Below are 19,112 nucleotides of genomic sequence, written 5' to 3' on the forward strand. Positions count from 1 at the left end.
ATGTGTTCATATTCAAACTTATAACATGAAAGATGTGTTTTCCACATGAGATAAATTCACTTTTTTCTAAGTAAGTGCATAACTTTGTATTTTTAATCAAATTTGACACATTTGCTCGACAGGACTTTGGGGGGAAAAAAAATCATGATTTTCCATATTTCTATGTATTTGTTGTTACTAATATCATATTAATGTTTCTAAGTAGCTAATGTTCATACTGCTCTAAATATAAGTCTTACATAATTTTACCACTCCAGCTTCTATTGTTGTTTGTGTTTAGTCTCTTTTAGCATCTCGAGTCTCTTTTCCCTCCAAACAGGCTCACGGATCATGTAGCAGACAGATAAACACTGAATATTTGGCCTTAATTTGCTTTTAACCTTTGCAGCTTAAAACCATCAAAGCTTTCACATAGAAGGGGGCTGCGCCTGCGTTACCATGGTTACTATCTCAACCTCCTGCATGTGTCTCAGTTTCTCTCCTTCCCGTGCACACACACAGTTAGTGATATCAAGTGTCTTTTTTAGCATCAAATTCCCTCTTTGTGTCTCCTCGGACAGTGTTTCCCTGTTGAGCTGCAGGTGGAAGAATAGTAACAAAAAGAGGAACTTTGGCACTAAAAAGACTGTAACGTTGAAAGATATCTACTTGATTTAAAGCTTCATATCAGCTTCAGATAAACTTTTAAATACATTTTATAGGAGGAATGAAGAAGAAGCATGAAAAACATGTTTCAATGTTCACCTGGGCTCCTGACTGTTGTTTTAAGACAGACTTGAAAAATTAACATACTGCAGCTTATTAATAGTGCAGCAAAAACTACATAATCAATCGACTAATTGATAAAACAGTGTTGACTTGCAGTTGGAAACAGGAAGTGAACAGTGATCTCTGTGTCAAATGCTTTGTTGACCTTTCCATCCATCCCGACCTCCTCCCTATGTAGAGTTTGTCGCTCTATAATGACGTCACCTGACTTCTTCCTTCGCTCCCGTCATAGTTACTACAGCCACTAGAGGGCGCTGTCACTCGAACATCAACAAGACGCAGGAGTTGTTCAGTGGATGCGACACATTCAGTGTGTTTTGGAGTCGATTTAACAATAGACAGAGAGAGCAAATTAGTTTTCTTACAGTTTTTGGAGAGATCTGATAGAAGCAAATAATAACTCCCTGGTGACTTGTTCAAAAGTCTTGTTTTGTCTAATCAACAATCAAAAATCCAAAATATCCAGTTTTATATTATGTATGACACAGAGAAAGTTTCAAGCTGCAACCAACAAATGTTTGGGATTTGTACTTTAAAAAAATGACTAAAATTATTGTTTTGTGATAAAAACAGTTGATGATTAATTTCCTGTTGATAAATTAAACGATTAATTGATGCACCTGCAGATGTTTACCTGCTTTCTCTGTTTCCACAGACTTGCTGGGTGTTGTAGTTCTCCTGCTAACAGGCCTTGTCACCGTTTCAGCTACCGTAGGTCCCGCTGTGGGACCGACAGGTGACGGTCTGGTTGGATGAACCGTGGAGGTCGTGTGATGGGTTTCTGTTCTCAGCTGGTGTGTAGCTGCAGTCAGCCGGGTCAGACTAATCGCTGGTGAGAACGTTATAGGTTTGGTTGTACCAACTGTAGCCGGAGCTGCGGCAGTTGAAACCGACACAGTGGTGACTTGCAGGGTGGTGGTTGGTTGCGTTGAGGTTGCGATTGGTGGTAAAATTGTTGTTGGTTTTTCTGTAGCTTGTGTCATTATTGGTGTTGTCGGTCTTTGTGTCGTTATTTGTTGTGTTGTCAGTCTTTGCGTCGTTGCTCTTTGTGTCGTCGCACTTTGTGTTGTCATTCTTTGTGTTGTCAATCGTTGCGTCGTCAATCGTTGCGTCGTCAATCGTTGCGTCGCCGCTCTTTGCGTCGTCAGTTGTTGCGTCGTCAGTCGTTGCGTCGTCCTCGGTCTTTCTGCTGTAGTTTGACTCTGTGGCATGATGGTTGTAGTCTGTTGAGCTGCTGCCAGCGGCTGTGCAGCGCCAACCGTTGCCGTTGTTGCAGATGCTTCGTCCATGGCTGTTGGTGAAACTGAAGAATCAAACACAGACAAGAAGAAAGTTTGCTTTACTGGCTGCAATAAGGCAGAAGAAAATTCAGCAACATCAAATGACTTACTGGAGAATTTTAACCAACTAGTGGTGAAAGTATTAGTCAACCGTCAACAAAATTTAAAGATCCTCTCCACACGTTTCAAAATATATAAGAATACTCTGCTTTGAGTATAATTTGTACCTAGTGTGGTTTTTCCTTCCTAAAAAGTCCATTTATGTCATTAAAATCCTTTAGATGACATCTACTATTCCTTACTATTCCTGCTGGACACAAGATGTCTCCTACTCAGTGAATGTTTGCTAGAGGTTTAAATGTGGAACATGATTGGCTCCAAACTAGTTGTGATGTCACAAATCACACTCGTAGGTACCTTTAACTGAGATTTAAGGTGAACATAAAGAAACTTTCCTCTTTCAGCAGATGTATGTGAAAACAAACTATCTGCACAGAGACGAGAACAACATCCAACTGAAGGAACAAGAAGAACGACCTGTTTGAGTGGAGGGAAACTTTAATCAACAACAATTTTGATAAAAGATAAGATGGACAGATAGAGCGCTTTACTAATACCAAAGGAAAATTGCAGTGTTGCAGCAGCCGCCTCACAAAACAATGAGGTATGTAAAAAACAAATAAAATTAAAGGCTAAATTACACTGAAAACTATCTAATAATATCATTGTAAACTGAATATTTTTGGGCTTTGGACTGTTTTGAAAATGCCACCTAGTGTTCTGAGAACTTGTGAGCAGATTTTCCTGCTATTTCCTGACATTTTAAAGACTAAACAATTAGTCAGACAAATTACTGAGACACTTAAATTTGTCCTTACATATTTTTTCACCAGCAGAGTGCTGTTTTCACATACTTTGTCACAGGTATTTCTATCTGAGAGTTTGAGTCGTCAGTACCTGTGCAGACTACTGAATGTGAAAGTGAGAGATGAAACTGATTGCTTTACTGCTTTGTATTCATAATGTGTAGTATTTGTTCTGTTGTTTGGTTAAATGTGTTTTGTTTTGTATGTGAAACAGTATGTACGCCTCAGGGCACAAGACAACTTTCAGAAAAATATTCGGATAATAAAGTGAAATCAAATTTGTTCAGGACAGAAGGTGTTTCATATTTACATGAAATCAATATCTTTTTGTTGTTGTGGAAGTTCAGATGTGATCTCAGAATTAAGTTATTTCGTAAGAAAAAAAATTCACTTGTGCAGGATTAACAACAGTTTATTACAGTGTGAGTTTATTCTGTGATTAATGTTCGACCTTCCTAACATTTCATGACCTCAGAATCAAACGATTTAGATAATCTGGATAAACTGTTTGTGTCCAACCCGTCTGATCGACCAGCTGCAACTAACGATTATTTTCATTATCAATTACTCTGTTGATTATTTTCTCAATTAATCGATCGGTTGTTTGGTCTATAAAATGTTGAAAAAGCCCAAGATGACGTCCTCAAATGTCTTGTTTTGTCCAGAACCCAAAGATATTCAGTTTACTGTCGTAAAAAGAAACCAGAAAATATTCACATTTGAGGAGCTGGAATTGGAGAGTCTTCTTAAAATTACTCAAAACAATAAAGCAATTATCAAAATAGTTGGCAATTCATTTAATAGTTGGCGACCAAGAAATGAATCAACTAATCGCTGCAGCTTTACTTTTTAGTGTCATTAATAACTGATGGATACAACTGTGAATATAATCCTTATCATCGTCCTTTAAATCGTCTTTTCTTTTTCTATAACACAAGAAATAAAACTGATTCAACTCACACTCTTCTACCATACTTACCATTCAGTATTAATTAAACTTCTAATATTAGGTTCTAAATCGTTGCACATATCAGATTTAACAGAACGAGTCTGAGCTTCAGTAAATCAAACATGAACACCGGCCTCTTGTTGACACTCACCAGGTGCAGTAGAATGGACTCTGCTGGTTAACATGGAGCTCATCCCAGATGGCGAGATGTGACTCAGATTCGTGGGCAGTTGGTGCCATTCTGAAGTTTGAAATAGATATTTAAAAATATTGTGATTAAACGGCTCTTATAGATGACAACAGATACTTGAACTTGTTTTGTTTTTTTAAAAAAAGACTTAAGACTTAACTCACCAAGAGGGAGGCTGATTGAGGAGACATTACCTACATAAAAAGAAAAGAAGAAAAGGTTTAAAAGGTTTAGTGAGGCCAGACGTGAGGGAGTGAACATCTTGCAAAATAACAATAACAATAATAATAATAATAATAATAATAATAATAAACATTATTTACTGAGGAAAACAAATGATCAATTACAGGTATAGAGAAAAAAATAAAATACTCAACATATAAAAACAAAAAAACAAAAAATAAACAAATAAACACATAAATCACTGTGGAACTGGAAACATAGATTGAAGACATAAAGGGCTTTTGTTTAAAGGTAAGCTTTAACAAGTGATTTAAAAGATGTTACTGATTCTGCAAAAATAACCTTTTATTAGTGTTGTGACATCAGAAAGATATGATATATTGGACATGGTGGCAAAAAGAAGCTTTGAGCCTCAAACACAGTATTTAGACCTATAAAAACTTTAGCATTCAGTTCTTGCATTCAGCCCGCTGACTCTGGGAAGAAGAAATAACGCAGACATGCTGTTTTCTTCTCATCACTAGAGTTTGTTTTTATTTTTAAAATTTGTCGTACTGTGGCTAAGATGTCATCTCTACAAATTTGGCATCCTGGATTTAAATATGACACAAGACATCTGTGCCTTTAAGTGTGAAATACTGCAGAAATGTTTAAAATTAACCCATCAGGTATTCAGTTTATCACAGGTGTCTTTCATAAAATAAACAGTGAAATGCTGCCATCTGGTGGTTGTGTTGTATACTGTCAATGAACGACAAGACAGACACTTTTCTGTCTTATAGGGCTAAAAGATCATGATGTCTATGAGTTGATAAAGTGTTTGACTGACAGACAGTCAATGTATCGTACAAGAACAAATACTGAATGTTCCTCACATGATGACAGTGTATGTGAAACTATTGTAAACACACCTGTGTGTGGTCCTTCCACGATGGTCTGGTTGAAGAGAGGAGTGATGGAGTCGACCTCCCAGAGCTCTGGCAGCTCTCTGCCTGGACAAAACACACACACACACACACACACACACACACACACACACACACACAGAACGACTTCAGCATCATCATCATCATTTGAAAATTTCATCATGATCACTTTCATTAATATCTAGTGAAGATATTAACGTTACTCCTTTATGAGTCTGAGGCTCATCAAAACAGATAACTGATAACATATAATATCATTTGATGTTAACCTATACAACTTTATAGAGTTTATGACTTCAACGATTAACCGAAAGACAGAAAAATAATCTATAATCTGTAACTATTCTGATAATTGATAAAAATAAAAATACACCCAATATTCGCAGGTTATAGTTTCACAATTTTGAGGATTTGCTGCTTTTCTTTATTTTATGTGATAATGAGTATTATTCTAATTTTGACAGTTGTTTGGATAAAACAAGACATAAGTAGATATCTCCTTGGGTTTTTCACTATTTTTCTGACATTTTATAGACCAAATGATTAATGGAGAACATAACCGTTACACGCTAAGAATCATTGGCCCGCTCCTCATCTCTGCTGGAGGTTAACGTTAACGTTCACCGAAATTTTCAACGTTAACCGCAGTTTGTAACTTTCATGTATTGAAAAACCCAGAAGACGTTTAGTTTAAAAACACTCACCGTTGCTCTGAAGGTACTTTCATAATTTCCGAAGACTCTTCTAACCTTCTGGGTGAAAACATATGCCGTCCGTTGAATGATAAAAAAAGATTTTTAAACTGTTTCCCAAGTTGCGACCGTTTCCTGACGTTAACTGAAAGGCCGCCATCTTTGTTTGGATTCGGAAACAGAAGCGGGACTTGCGAAACACGTTTAAATACATTTTTTAAATCATTCAGTTTTCAAACATCGTCGGTTATTAATCTTTTAGAGAAACAAGTAGCTATGAAACAGAAACAACATGGTCGCATCTACTAGCATAAAACCCCTTCACCTCCGACCGAACCGAACCAGAGCCGTTAGCATTGCGTTGCATTGTGGGTAATGTAGGCTCCAGATTTTAACCACGAAGAAGAAGGTATGGCGCTTAAAATTCTGGCTCTGCTGCACTTATATTATATTTCATACTTTATTCATTCGTGCTGCTCGATTTTGATGTTTTGTTTTCTTTGAACTGTCCATTGTGAGTCCAATAATGTTATAGGAGTGAAATGCTAAATCTCTTATGTAAGAATATTTGCTATTTAATTAGGGCTGCAACTAACGATTATTTTCATGATCGATTAATCGTTCTGTCAGAAAATAGTGAAAAATGCCTGCTATAATTTTGTACAGCATCTTGTTTTGTCTGATCCAACAGTCTGAAATACAAATATACTCAGTTTACTGTCATGTATGACACAGAAAAGTATCAAATCCTCATATTTGAGAAGCCAGCAAATATTTGGCATGTTTGCTTAAAAAAAAAAAAAGTTGCTGATTAATTTTCTATGGACTGACAAATTGCTTAATCCCCTTATTGTTGCACCGCTATATTTAAAATTGTTATATTGCTCTTTTATCAAACTTTAACAAGATAACGGATTTTAAAACATTCAGATTCAAGTAGTGGATTCAATACTGGAGTCATGTTAGATCGAATCCTATCAAATCCAAAACACAATGCATCACAGAGAATAAAATGAAAAGTCATTATGGCAACTTTTCTATTTAAAAAAAGGCCAACAAATCAATGGAATAAAAATAAAAGCTGGCAAAATTAAATATATATAGTTCAACAGTTCAATGTTGTCAGAAAAATACACAAAATGACAACAACTCCACCACGAAACATTTGATTAAACAGCAGCAAAACCAAAAGAAAACTGACACATCAATCCCTTTAATAAATGTTTCAACGTTCATTTTGACATTTGTCGTTTCACTTACACAGTTGTCATCGTTGATGCAGGTTTTCATTATATTTTTTACATCAAAATGTTTGTAGAGTGACTGACGCAGCCCATTAAACACACAGTAGAAGTCTTCCAAATAAAACTCAGATCAACAGATCCAGTGAGCTCTACTTACCCATCTTACCCGCCATCACACAGATGTAGATACAGTCTGAATTGTTCCTCTGGCTTACTGACAGACACAAACAGAAAACATAATATTAGTAGAATATCACATTATGAAGAAGGGCTTTGAAACAATTATTTAAGACTCACCTGATAATATGGAGGAAGATTTAAAGAGCTCATGTAGATAACTTGTTGAGTTTCCCATCACGTCCAACAGAATGGCTGTGAAATCTAGCAAAAATCCAGTAAAAGAGATTTGGAGCAGCGAATTATTTGGCTTTTTGTGTTTTAAAACTCAATAATAACTGAACTTTAAAGGATAACCACCACAAATTTCATTTAAATCAAAAGAAAAAAGATCAAATATTTCCTACCTGTTAGATCGTTGGTCTCATTTGTGACACAGTAGCAGAATCGTCTCCTGAACATGTTGGTTTCTATACCTCTAATGCTGGAAACTACAAAACACACAACAGGGGCGGAGAGTCAGTTTAGAGAGTTCAAACCTGCCTGTGAAACATGTGACACACAGGGTGCAGATGTGGGTATGGACGGTCAAGGTATTGCTGAGTTGTCCCTTCAATATCTTCACTGATCTCAAAACCATCCTGTCAGATTAACTTCACATAATATTAATGGTGAGATCTATGCAGAGTTAAGTGTTTTCCAGGAAAAGTGTGTTATTATGATAAAAAAAAGTGAAAGAGCAGGATATGGGAGATACCCAACTTGATGATCTAGCAACTCTTGCCTGTTTCTGGCAACTTATATCAGGAAATATAAATTCAATACAGTCAACTTTTTGCAGAGACTTAATGTGTGTTAAGGGACTGCAGGTCAAAATTTTTTGTAAGATAACTCTGGTGCAGTACATCAAATGGTAACATTTATATTTAATACTGTACATGGTCCCTTATAAATGAAATAAATGAATTAATAAAATGTGTCCACATATGTATGCATATAAAAGAGAAATAGAGAGCAGGTTTTGCACATAAACAACTGTTTATTTTGGCCGTCTGCTGAAGTTAAAACTAAAAATCTACACCTTTTGGTACAGACAAAGTAAAACAGCTTCTGTCTACACGATCATGAGGTTAAAAAAATAAGTTTAAAGGTTTCAGAAACAGTGGACTGACTGCACCTTGCACTAGTTTAGTCTTTTAATGTTTACTTTTAACTTTTTAAATATTAATTTCAAAGGAAAATGAAGACAATCAACTATTATCAAAGTAAAGAAGCCTGAATTTAACATATTCAGTGATGCCAGTGGTGTTGTTTACAGTATGTAGTCTGTCTTTATTCAAGTCTCCAAGAAGAGACAGAATTTTACTACTTGTGGTTGATGACAAATTTCTCATAATTTGGTGCCAAAAGATTGTTTGCTTTTAAATGCTTTTTGTTACAATCACCTAACAAGCTCTTTAAGCAGTAATTAAGTGCCAGCATCACTGTGACCTATTATACTGAATACTGCACCGATATATACTGTCAGTCACAGTGAAAAGGAGAATTACACGCAGTTACCAAACCAAACCACTAGATGGAACTATTGACACAGTCATAGGTATTAATCTAGTGAAGTGATGCTCATTTACTATCTCAGTATATTCAGTATATACTGCCACATAAAACATAACATGATCCAGAGTAAACTACTGCAGATGTGTCCTGTGTTGTTTTCAGCTGATCCCTCTAGAGCCACCAGCAGGTGGACATTTGTGGTTCAGAGTGAAATATCCCAACACTATTAGACGGATTGACATGTAATTTACAACAGATATTCAAGGTTGCGGAAAGAGAGGTCATTTAAGGATTATTTTTAAAGTTTATCTTTAGAAAAATAAGATGGAAGCTTAAAAAAAAAAAGAAAAGAAAAGGATAACACAAGCCGTATTCACAGAGCCAGCTCTCCAGTCATCAACACCACAAGATTGATGTTGTTACGCTCCACCCTTAGTCAGCCCTATGGGGTGAACAACACTCCATAGCTTACCCGAAGTAAAACCAACACCTTTTAAAATACCCAGACCATGGGATTTATTAACAAAAACATACAAAACCACCAAGACACTAAATAAAATAAAATCCCAGGCTGAGCGGCAGCAAGACCAGCAGTCCAGAAACAAGAAGACTGTTATTTAACTCTTCCTCCCTGGCCAAGTGCACCTCATTGTGGACTGATTATTATGATTATTGAAATATCTCAACAACTATTGGATAGATTGCGGTGAGATTTGGTTCACACATTCATGATCTCCAGCAAATATTGTGCCATTTTCATTGTTTTACTTGTTGACCCATTTAAATTGTTCTATTTTGATGTTTTGTATATTTATGGCCTTGATATAATGTTATTGCAATGATAATATAACTATACTGTGTACTGTAGCCTGTTGATTTTATGTGTTCAGCTGTACTTTGTATTGAGAGCTAATTAGCAAATGTTATCATGCTAACGCACTAAACCAACACAGTGAACTGGGTGAACATTATAACTGCATCAACATGCTAGCATTGTTACTGTGAGCATGTTAGCATGCTGATGTTAGCATTTAACTCAGGTGCAGCCTCACAGAGCTGTAGACTCTAAGTTGAGAAATGTTTATCTCCTGTTAGCTGCTTCAGGTGAAGTAGAGGTTTGTGTGGGGAGAATATTTACTGTTATAGACCAGCAGGGTGAGTTTATGGAGAGCCAGAGAGCTGTAGGACGTCACACTGAGGAGGGAGAAGAGCTGCCGGGAGCCTGTACAAGTAAGACAGGAGGAAAGACGTGAACAGATGATCTTCTGAATATACAGTACTGTGCAAAACATTGAGGCACTTTAGATGTTTAGATTCTTATACATAATGCAACACCATCAGGGAGGCGTTTTATGGGTCCCAAATTTATTCTGCAGCATGACAACAAGACCAAAAATACAGCCAGAGTCATAAGGTGATTCTGGAGCTTTTTCATTGGTCTAAAAACTGTTGGAGGAACTACCCCCTTTTTATTGTGTCTGCACTGCAGGAACTGGGAACAAGCGTAATACCCTTTTGAGGGACTTTTTTTTTTTAGCTCCTTATCAGGGTAGCTACTCTCCCAGCACAAGAGGAACCTTAGTGATGTAAGTGTATGGTGATTGGTCCAACACATGAGCCAACCGGCAACCACGATTTTTATAAACCTGTGTAAAACAACTACATAGTCTAAATTTGCACATCTCCTTTCCAACTCTGTTATTACCCATAACAACAAACAAACAGCTCCGATCACGGCGTCCTCCATCTTGTTGTTGTTGTATCTCATGCAGAAGTGACATTGCTATACCAACCACCGGCTGTCACTTCAGCGTTCCTATTGGTGGTGTGAATCCAAACAGAGAAAAAGCCCTTGAAGGTATGTAGTTCTCGGGGGAGCTCCAGTTCCTCTCAGGGAGTCCCCAGAACTGTTTGGTCCAAAAGTGCCTAGTAAGAACTTTCTTCAGCAAGAAAGAGCAAAGAGTCCTGCAACAGATGGTTTGGCCCCCACAGAGTCCTGATCTCAACATCATGGAGTCAGTCTGGGATTATATGAAGAGACAGAAGCAGCTGAGATGCCGAAATCCACCAAACAACTGAGGCTACTTCTCCAAGATGAAGGAACAAACGACCTGCCGAGTACCTGAGACACTGTGTGCAGGTGAACCGAGGAGAACTGCTGCTGTTTTTAAGGCAAAGCTGCTCACAACAAATATTGATTTACTTTAGGTTTCTTCTGTTTCCTCAACTTTGTATCAAGTCCATTGATAAACAAAAACTATTGATGGCATTATTGTTGAAAGCATCCTCACTTTACTTTTAGTGCCTAAAACGTTTGCACAGTACTGTAGATAGACTGTATCCACATGCTACAACTAAAACCTCAAAATCTGGTTGATTTAAAAGAAAAATCTCAAATATTGTTATCAAATTTTCAACACAAGTTTAATCTGCAACACTAATTTAATCTTTTAAAATGTGGCTTTTGATTGATTTTGCCTCAGAGATGCATACATGCACACTTAGTACGCATCTTTAAGTTGAAACAAAACTATTTGAGTGAACTGGTCCTTTACAGCTGACATTTTATGAATCTAAGCAGCTCTGCCTGCAGTTTGACCTCTCTGTGGTTTAATCATGACAGACATAAAAGATTTACAGCTCAGAATTGATCTGCACAAGAATGATATTATGACAACCTACCTGACTGGCTTGAATTTATTAAAGTATTGACCAGGGGAGTGAGGTCGATGGCTGCTGGATCGATGTGCTCTGCTGGGATTTCTGGGAAATAAAGGCAGACCAAAGAGTCAATGGGAGATTATTCTGGTTTTAATCTTTATTATGGAATTAGCAGCATCAGCAGAATGTGGCTCAATAACCGCAAGATGTACTAAAATGACAAAAAAGTAATGATTACCAAGAGGAATTAGCCCCTGAAGTGTCATCTGTTACTTGAATAATGTGGTCAATACTGAGGTTGATATGGGCCTTTTATTAAATATATTTTAGATATTGTGCACCTCTGATTTGATGGAGCAAAGTCCCTGAACACAGCTTGCTTTGCACTTTAGTTTTATAATCGTATGTGCTCTAGATATTTTATATTACCTCTATGTAGGATGTTATGTCTTCTGTCCAATTAATCGGTTGCTTGTTAGATTTGAATGAAATTTGGTGGATTTTGAGGATGGTGCAGCCTTATGGAGATTTGTTTCTTCTTACTATAATCTTTTAAGTATTTCATTAGTTTTCATGATGCTGTTTCAGAGGCTTTAACACCCTGAAAAGAATAAAATGTATGGTTGTATTTCATTTTGGCATGAAAAAAACTGTGTTACAGTATTTCTGCTCGTCAAAATCTTTTAGCATCTTTTTATATCACCAGTAAGAAGTCTTTATGTTACTGATGAACGGAGATTTATTTCCAATTCAGACAATTAATAATAGAGAAAAAGCATGAAAACAGACACATGTGTAAAGTATGTAACTATTGTATGTGACACCTATTTCACGCTGCCATTCTGTCCAAGTCTCTCTTGTGAAAGATATAATGACTTCCTCATTAAATAAAGATGAAATAAAACAGACAGATACAGTGTTAAAACAACATCAAACTGTCGTTCCAGGCAAAGCAGAGAAAGACTCTTTGAAGTGAGAACACACAATAAGAACCTGTATTTCTCTGTAACTTTGACTTAATCTTCACACTTTGTTGTGAAGTAATACGTTGAAATCAGTGAATACAGAATAAAGAAAGACTTTGTGAACAAACATTACATTTATCTTGAACTTGCAGCTGAAACCTGAAAAAACATGCAAATGAAAAAGCCAAACTGAATAAGAATGATAAAAATAAATACCTGTGGAGTCCAGAATGTCTCTTTTGTACCTCTCTTCCTGCCGTCTGGATATGAACGCTGAAGGGAAACAAGATTTAAAAGTGAAAGTTAAATGTTAACATTTTTCATTTCTTGTTTATTCTACATTTATCTAAAACCAGGATCCCTCAGGAGAGTTCAGACCTCCAGCACTGAACAATCACACAACTTGTATTGAATACATTTTAATTGTGTGATTACTGACTGGTTCAGTCAAGCCATTTTTATCCAAAACTATTAATATAAAACTATTAAAAATTAAGAGCATTGACTATTTCAGTATAAATATATCCTAAGATCAGAGGAGGAAAGTAGTTCTAGGATTGTTTTATTTGAATAGTTTCTAGAGGCTGTGGAAAAGTGGGAGGCCACCATTGTGTCCCAGTTACACTTTGTATTTCTTGCCATACTTGTCATTTGTTTGTTTAGCCAGTCACATTGTTGTCACATACTACCCTGGGTTTTGTTTGTGTTTAGCATTGTTTTGTTACATTTACATCTGCATTTATGGTTTAATCGAGACAGAAAAGCGTTTAAGGTCATTATCTATTGTTTATTGATTTAAGTACTGAGTTTCTTGAGTTATAGATTAGCTTGGGTTGTAACTTAAATGCGTGCGGGCCCAACAGGTCTCAGCGTGCCCTGAGAACCACACAGTTCTCATAAAATATACGACTCAAATGTTCTTCAAAGGTTTATTTATTTTATACCCCTGACCCCATAACTCTAACCCTAACCCCATAACCCTAACCCTAACCCCATAATCCTAACCCCATAACCCTAACCCCATAATCCTAACCCTAACCCCATAACCCTAACCCCATAATCCTAACCCCAAAACCCTAACCATAACCCCATAACCCTAAGCCCCTAACCATAACCCCATAAACCTAACCCTAACCCCTAACCCCATAACCCTAACCCCATAATCCTAACCCCATAACCCTAACCCTAACCCCATAATCCTAACCCTAACCCTAACCCCATAACCCTAACCCTAACCCCATAATCCTAACCCTAACCCCATAACCCTAACCCCTAACCGCCACAGAATAAACATGAATACAACTCAAATACCCAAACAACACTACAATCTCTTATCTGCAACAAACAAAACCAAAAAACCTTAAAACACCAAAAGTCCGGAAATCCCAAAACACAAAAAGTCCAAAAACACAGAGTCCATGACAGAGGAATGTCTGCAAGGTGATATCTCAAAAACTAAAAGTGTTAAACTATTCATACATACAGGGACATACAGGTGTTCGATGTGGAAATGCTTAACATATTAAATCATGGCACCAATAGCTCCACCCTGTGGTCATGAGTAAAACACCACCATACTACTTATTCATTGCCATATCTCTAAAATGTAATATACCATAGTAACCAAATTCTGCAAAGTTGTACAGATGGTGATGCTGAACAAGTGTGTTGTATTTGCAGCAAGGCTTTGGAAGTTATTTCAGCTGTCAGCATTCACACACATTTTCTACAGGAAATGCATTTTCTAGTGTCATTATGGTGTTGCTCTTGTCATATTCCGCCTCCAGTAGTTGAAAAGCTGCCTGTAACTTACACTGAGAGTCCTTTGATTGATAAAACAACAGTCCACTAATATATCTCCTTACTGCAAGAAACTTCTCATCTTTAACTGTTGGACAACTGTTGGATTTTATGGTAACGTTTGGTAACGTCTCCTTAATAAAACTAGTTATAAGCAGATATGAGGACAAGTGTTTACAATATTTGTCAGCAATTATAACTTCTCTTATGAAGACATATTTCATATCATTACAACTGTGTTAATTATCTGTTTATACAGCAGACTCCATTTATGGATTCCCCCAGCAGGAGTTATAGTTGTCGACAAATACATCAATAAACACTTATATCTGCTTGCAATAAAGTGTGTTATAAACTATTTATTAACCGTTTATATTCATTATTGATTAATCTGTCGATTATTGTCTTGATTCATCATTTTAAAATGGTGAAAAATTTTGATCATTGTTTCCTAAAGCCCAAGATGCAGCCTGAATGTCCTGACCAACAGTCACTAATTGATTAAGCAATTGTTGCAGCTCAGTTTATATACTGATTATACATGTTAAAGACTTTACATGAGTAAAGTAATAAAACAATTACATTAAATAAATCAGATTTTTCAATCTACTTGCATCAATAAATCTAACTACCACTAACTGATGATTTTTATTAAATTTTCTTTTCTCTGACAGATATTTCATCTTCCGGGAAAAAAACTCATTGTCTCTGCATCAGATGTTAAATGAAAGGATAGTAAAGGGGAGGCTCAGACACGTCACAGGTACCTACCTTGACTGAAGAGGACGAGGAGTAAAGTCATAGAAACACAGATTATGAGACACATGCATGGATGCTGTATGGATCTCTGTAAGCCTGCCATGACCCCAGCAAAGTCCCGCTGCAACCACAATAAACAGAAAAACATAAACAAGACGAACTCTTGTCTTGGCTGAACATTGTTTTTATTAATCGCTCTGCGTAGGTTGGCCTCTCGTCCCTCTGCGCTGATGCGGCAGGTAAACTTGCATTAAATGGCTTCAAAAGGGTGTTGAGTTGTGTGTGAAAAGCATTTTCTGGTTCCTACACTATGATGTCATCATGCTGGACCTTGAGCTCCCTGGAGACCTGCAGAGTGTAAAGCTTCACCCCTGTCTCAGATCATTTTACTAAAAAAAACACTCAATTATGTATATTTTTGTTGGATAGAATTTTACTTGCATGTAGTAAAATATCAGGGCTGTAACTTACGATTATTTTCCTTATCAATTAATCTCTCCATTTGTTTCCTTGATTAATCAATGAGTTGTTTGGTTTATAAAATATCAGGCCAACAGTCCATAAAAAATATTACAGAAAATATTCACATTTCTGGATCTAATTTGCAACTTTTATGTGTATTTTCTATTTTGATGTCTGTGCAGCAATTTGTAAACTTGTTTTTGAAAAGTACGATATAAATAAAGGATATTATTGTATTATTATTATCATTATTTGGTAATAAATTATCAAAATAATTTAGTTCTCTATTGATCAATGAATAGATTAATTGTTGCAACTCTTGAAAAAATATACTATGCATGTTAAAATACATCATACAGAACAAATATCCTTCAAATATTACAAAGTTCAGAAGGTGTTAGAAGGATTTGATTGATAAATCTTCCGTTTCCTTTATTGTTCTCATTCATTTTGTAATTTTGTAATTATTTAATTTTTTCTCTTGAATACAATTTACAATTTTATTTAGCAGATGCTTTCATCCAAAGCAATGTACATCTGAGAGAATAGATAACTGATATCCTTTAAATTACTTAACTGTGCACTTGAATCTTTATTTTTACCTGCGATTTCACAAATTTAAATTGAAAACAAAATGCAGGTAAACTAACTTTTCGTCTCACTTCTTTTGTCCATGACTCAAACTCTAAAGGCTTTCAGTCTGTCAGATAACAGACAGATTTATTATTAATTGCTGTATTCTACTGAAATAAAACCAGCGAGCACAGCTTACCTTCTCCTTGAATCCTCCTGTAAATTGTGCCCACTATGATCCTCCAGCAGCATCAAACCTCACCCAGTGTATCACACACCTGCAGTCAGATAAGCATTACACGATACCTGTTTTCCCCCCCTCTGAACAGCAGAGGTTGGCAGCAGACTGGCAGCTTACTGAGCTCTGTGCAAAAAAAAAAAAAAAGGAAGAAAAGAAAACACAGTGTCTGGCTGCAAGCTGGGCTCCCTAACCAGCTCCACTGCAAAAAATGTCAATACTCACATAAATTGTACTGAAATTCACCACTCTGCAGTATAAACTTGAACTCATTCTCTCACAGTTTTCTTTTTGGCAATAGATCTGATTTATTCCTACAAAAACAATTATGCTGAATGCCTCTGCGCTAATAAATGGCTGTTGGTAAAACTAGTTAAACTAGTTGCCCATAAGGTCAGTTGGGTCATTAACTGTAGGTTAAACTGAGCAGATACAACGTAAATTTAAGGCCACGTCATGTTGATGATTATCTACTCTATGCTCAGGTGAAAGTAGGTTCAAGGATGCTTTAAAGGTAAGAAAAACCTTTCTGATGAAACTATCTGTAAGACTAGTGGAGCTTGATAAGCAGGGATGGCGGCTGGACCGTTGAGCAGGCCGTGGCATTAAGACGATGCCATGGACACTTTACCCTGAGCTGATACTTATAAAGCCGAGTTAAGCTGCAGAGTATCTGCTCTTTGCCAAAGTGAGAGTAGGATTGAAAGGCAGCTTACAGGTAAGTTAGGTCAGAGCTGGTGAATGGTGTCGCCTGTCATGAGGCCCTGTAGTTTTAAGACGGCACAGGCTGATACCCACTAAAGGGCCTTTTGATAGGTCAAATCCTGGGCTTCCATAGGATTTTACTGTGTATTGATAACTGATAACTAATAAACTGATAAATCTTGTGTGCACAAAGACTTCAGAGGTGTTGTAGCATTTCCTTTTGCGGCAAATAAATATTTTTCCATCACCAAGCAATGAAAAAGTTGTTCTTAGCCTCTGACTAACAGTCCATTATAATGATTTATGGGCAAAATACTTGTTTAAATTTTCTGTATTTCTGTAAACTCATGCGAAGGATAATAATGTCCATTTCTGACCTACATTTGACTACATTTCTATATTTTATTCAAAGCCTTTAAATACAATATTGTAAATATTCTGAACCCATTATTGTAAAAATAACTTGTGTATGTGAAAAAAAAAGTTTTCAGTTAATGTTTGCTTTGAATTTTACAACTTAAATGTTTTAAAAACATTTTTCATGAAACTTGAGCTATTTATTTTTTATAATTACACCATGAATAGTTGTGATTAGAAGTATCATTTGGCCTGAAATCAGTTGGCTCGTGTAATATATTTTGATTAGATAAGACACAGAACTTTTAATCTATTTAAGGACAGAATTAAACCTGTATTACCTGTCGAGAGGGACATTTTTTGCAGTGTTGGTAAATGGCCGCAATAAGCCGCTGGAGTGACATACGAGCCGTGGGGAAGATCAGTGAATAAGAGGAGTGAAAGTGAGTCTTTAATGACGGGGGGATTGGTGGGCACTTTGGTCGCCTTGGCGTTCACATTCGGACACATTCAGGCACACAGCGGCAGTTGGCAGAGGAGGAAACAAGGCTGCTTAGGGCCTGGGAACAGCCGCCACCGGGGAAAAGATACTCAGACTTCAGCTTATAATTATAACAAGAAAGAAATAAAATGGACTATGGAGGAAAGAAATAATTGGCACAAATGTTTTGTGGCTGTGATCCCACTGTGGGCTGGCGAGGAAAGGCAGTTACTGTACATGCCTTAAAAAAAAGATGCATTTCAGAAATACTAATTAAAAATTAATTTTAATAAAGCACAAGCTGCACTGAGATAAAAAAAAAAACTTTTTAAAATGCAGCTCTAAAATTAAACCTGAGTCATCTTCTTTAAAGATGCTTCAAGTTTGGTGTTTTTATGACTTCTAAAGAGAGTAAAGAGACAAAGATGGCGGCGTGCAGGATGCAGGACATGCAGCAAAGGTACCCACCGGGAGCAATGATTATTGAAAAAAGGAATTTTAGTTAGTGGGTAAGTGCGGGTCAATTCATCCTACTTTTGGACCGCATTGTCATAGATATTAATGAAACTTGGCATGCAGATGTGGTCATATAAGAAACCCGTGGAACCGAAATTGCACGTGTCTCAGATCGCTACTACGTGGGCTAACAAAGTTTGAGCTAATTAGCGTGCCTCTGTGAGGTCATAGAGAAATAGTTCTCATATCGTTTTAAAGCTCTTTTTCAGCTCTATATTTTACTTTCTAATATGTCAACACCAAAATTAAAGGTAACAGTGTTATGAGTGATTATAATCTTGAAAGTTGAATTGTAAAATAAAAAAAAAAAGGGTAAAATTTTCACCAAAGTTAGGTTATAATGTCATCAACACCTCTAGAAAGTTTGGTCTTTGGTTTTTGAGTCGTTGCTGAGATGTCATTGTTTGTCTAAAGTGGCATCACATCACTTAATAGCGATCTGAGACTCGTGCAATTTCAGTTCCAAGGGTTTCTTATATGACCAAATCCGCATGCCAAGTTTCATTAATATCTATGACGATGTGGTCCAAAAGTGTGATGAACTGACCCAGTTTTACCCTCGTTTACGTTGAGATATCATAATATGGCTTGAAACTGAAAATCTGAACTGTTTGTCACTGAAAAAGCTCTACCTGATGCTCTTTATACAATGTCCACACATACATGTTTCAATTCAATACTTTATTAATAACTGGTGCAATTGAAAAGACAAAAAATAAAAAAATCAAGTAAGAATACATTTGCATATTATATCATCAAAACAAAATGTTCTAAGTGGTCGAATACAGAATAGAAATGGCAAGTTTTTTTTTTGTTTTTTTTT

The 19,112-nt window shown here is 36.4% G+C and overlaps 1 protein-coding gene across 4 annotated transcripts in view; it reads right to left on the reverse strand.

Moving 5' to 3' along the window:
* Window positions 1-16,367, reverse strand: part of LOC137194705 (HERV-H LTR-associating protein 1) — a 54,574-nt gene extending 38,207 nt beyond the window's left edge. The window contains exons 1-12 of one of the 4 annotated variants that reach the window (XM_067606812.1): window positions 16,192-16,367; window positions 14,970-15,078; window positions 12,615-12,671; window positions 11,455-11,535; window positions 9,911-9,994; window positions 7,623-7,706; window positions 7,396-7,479; window positions 7,256-7,312; window positions 5,148-5,228; window positions 4,218-4,247; window positions 4,015-4,104; window positions 1,403-2,071 (exon numbers count right to left, since the gene is read on the reverse strand). In XM_067606812.1, the coding sequence (XP_067462913.1) occupies window positions 1,403-2,071; window positions 4,015-4,104; window positions 4,218-4,247; window positions 5,148-5,228; window positions 7,256-7,312; window positions 7,396-7,479; window positions 7,623-7,706; window positions 9,911-9,994; window positions 11,455-11,535; window positions 12,615-12,671; window positions 14,970-15,060 (1,408 nt within the window). In that variant the 5' untranslated portion in view covers window positions 15,061-15,078; window positions 16,192-16,367. Of the gene's footprint in view, window positions 1-1,402; window positions 2,072-4,014; window positions 4,105-4,217; window positions 4,248-5,147; window positions 5,229-7,255; window positions 7,313-7,395; window positions 7,480-7,622; window positions 7,707-9,910; window positions 9,995-11,454; window positions 11,536-12,614; window positions 12,672-14,969; window positions 15,278-16,191 lie in introns of those variants that run through there. The other 3 variants (XR_010931007.1, XM_067606811.1, XM_067606813.1) reach the window with 3 other exon arrangements.
* Window positions 16,368-19,112: the final 2,745 nt, after the last annotated feature.

Source organism: Thunnus thynnus, chromosome 12, assembly GCF_963924715.1.
Source record: "Thunnus thynnus chromosome 12, fThuThy2.1, whole genome shotgun sequence".
In the NCBI taxonomy this organism is placed as follows: domain Eukaryota; kingdom Metazoa; phylum Chordata; class Actinopteri; order Scombriformes; family Scombridae; genus Thunnus; species Thunnus thynnus.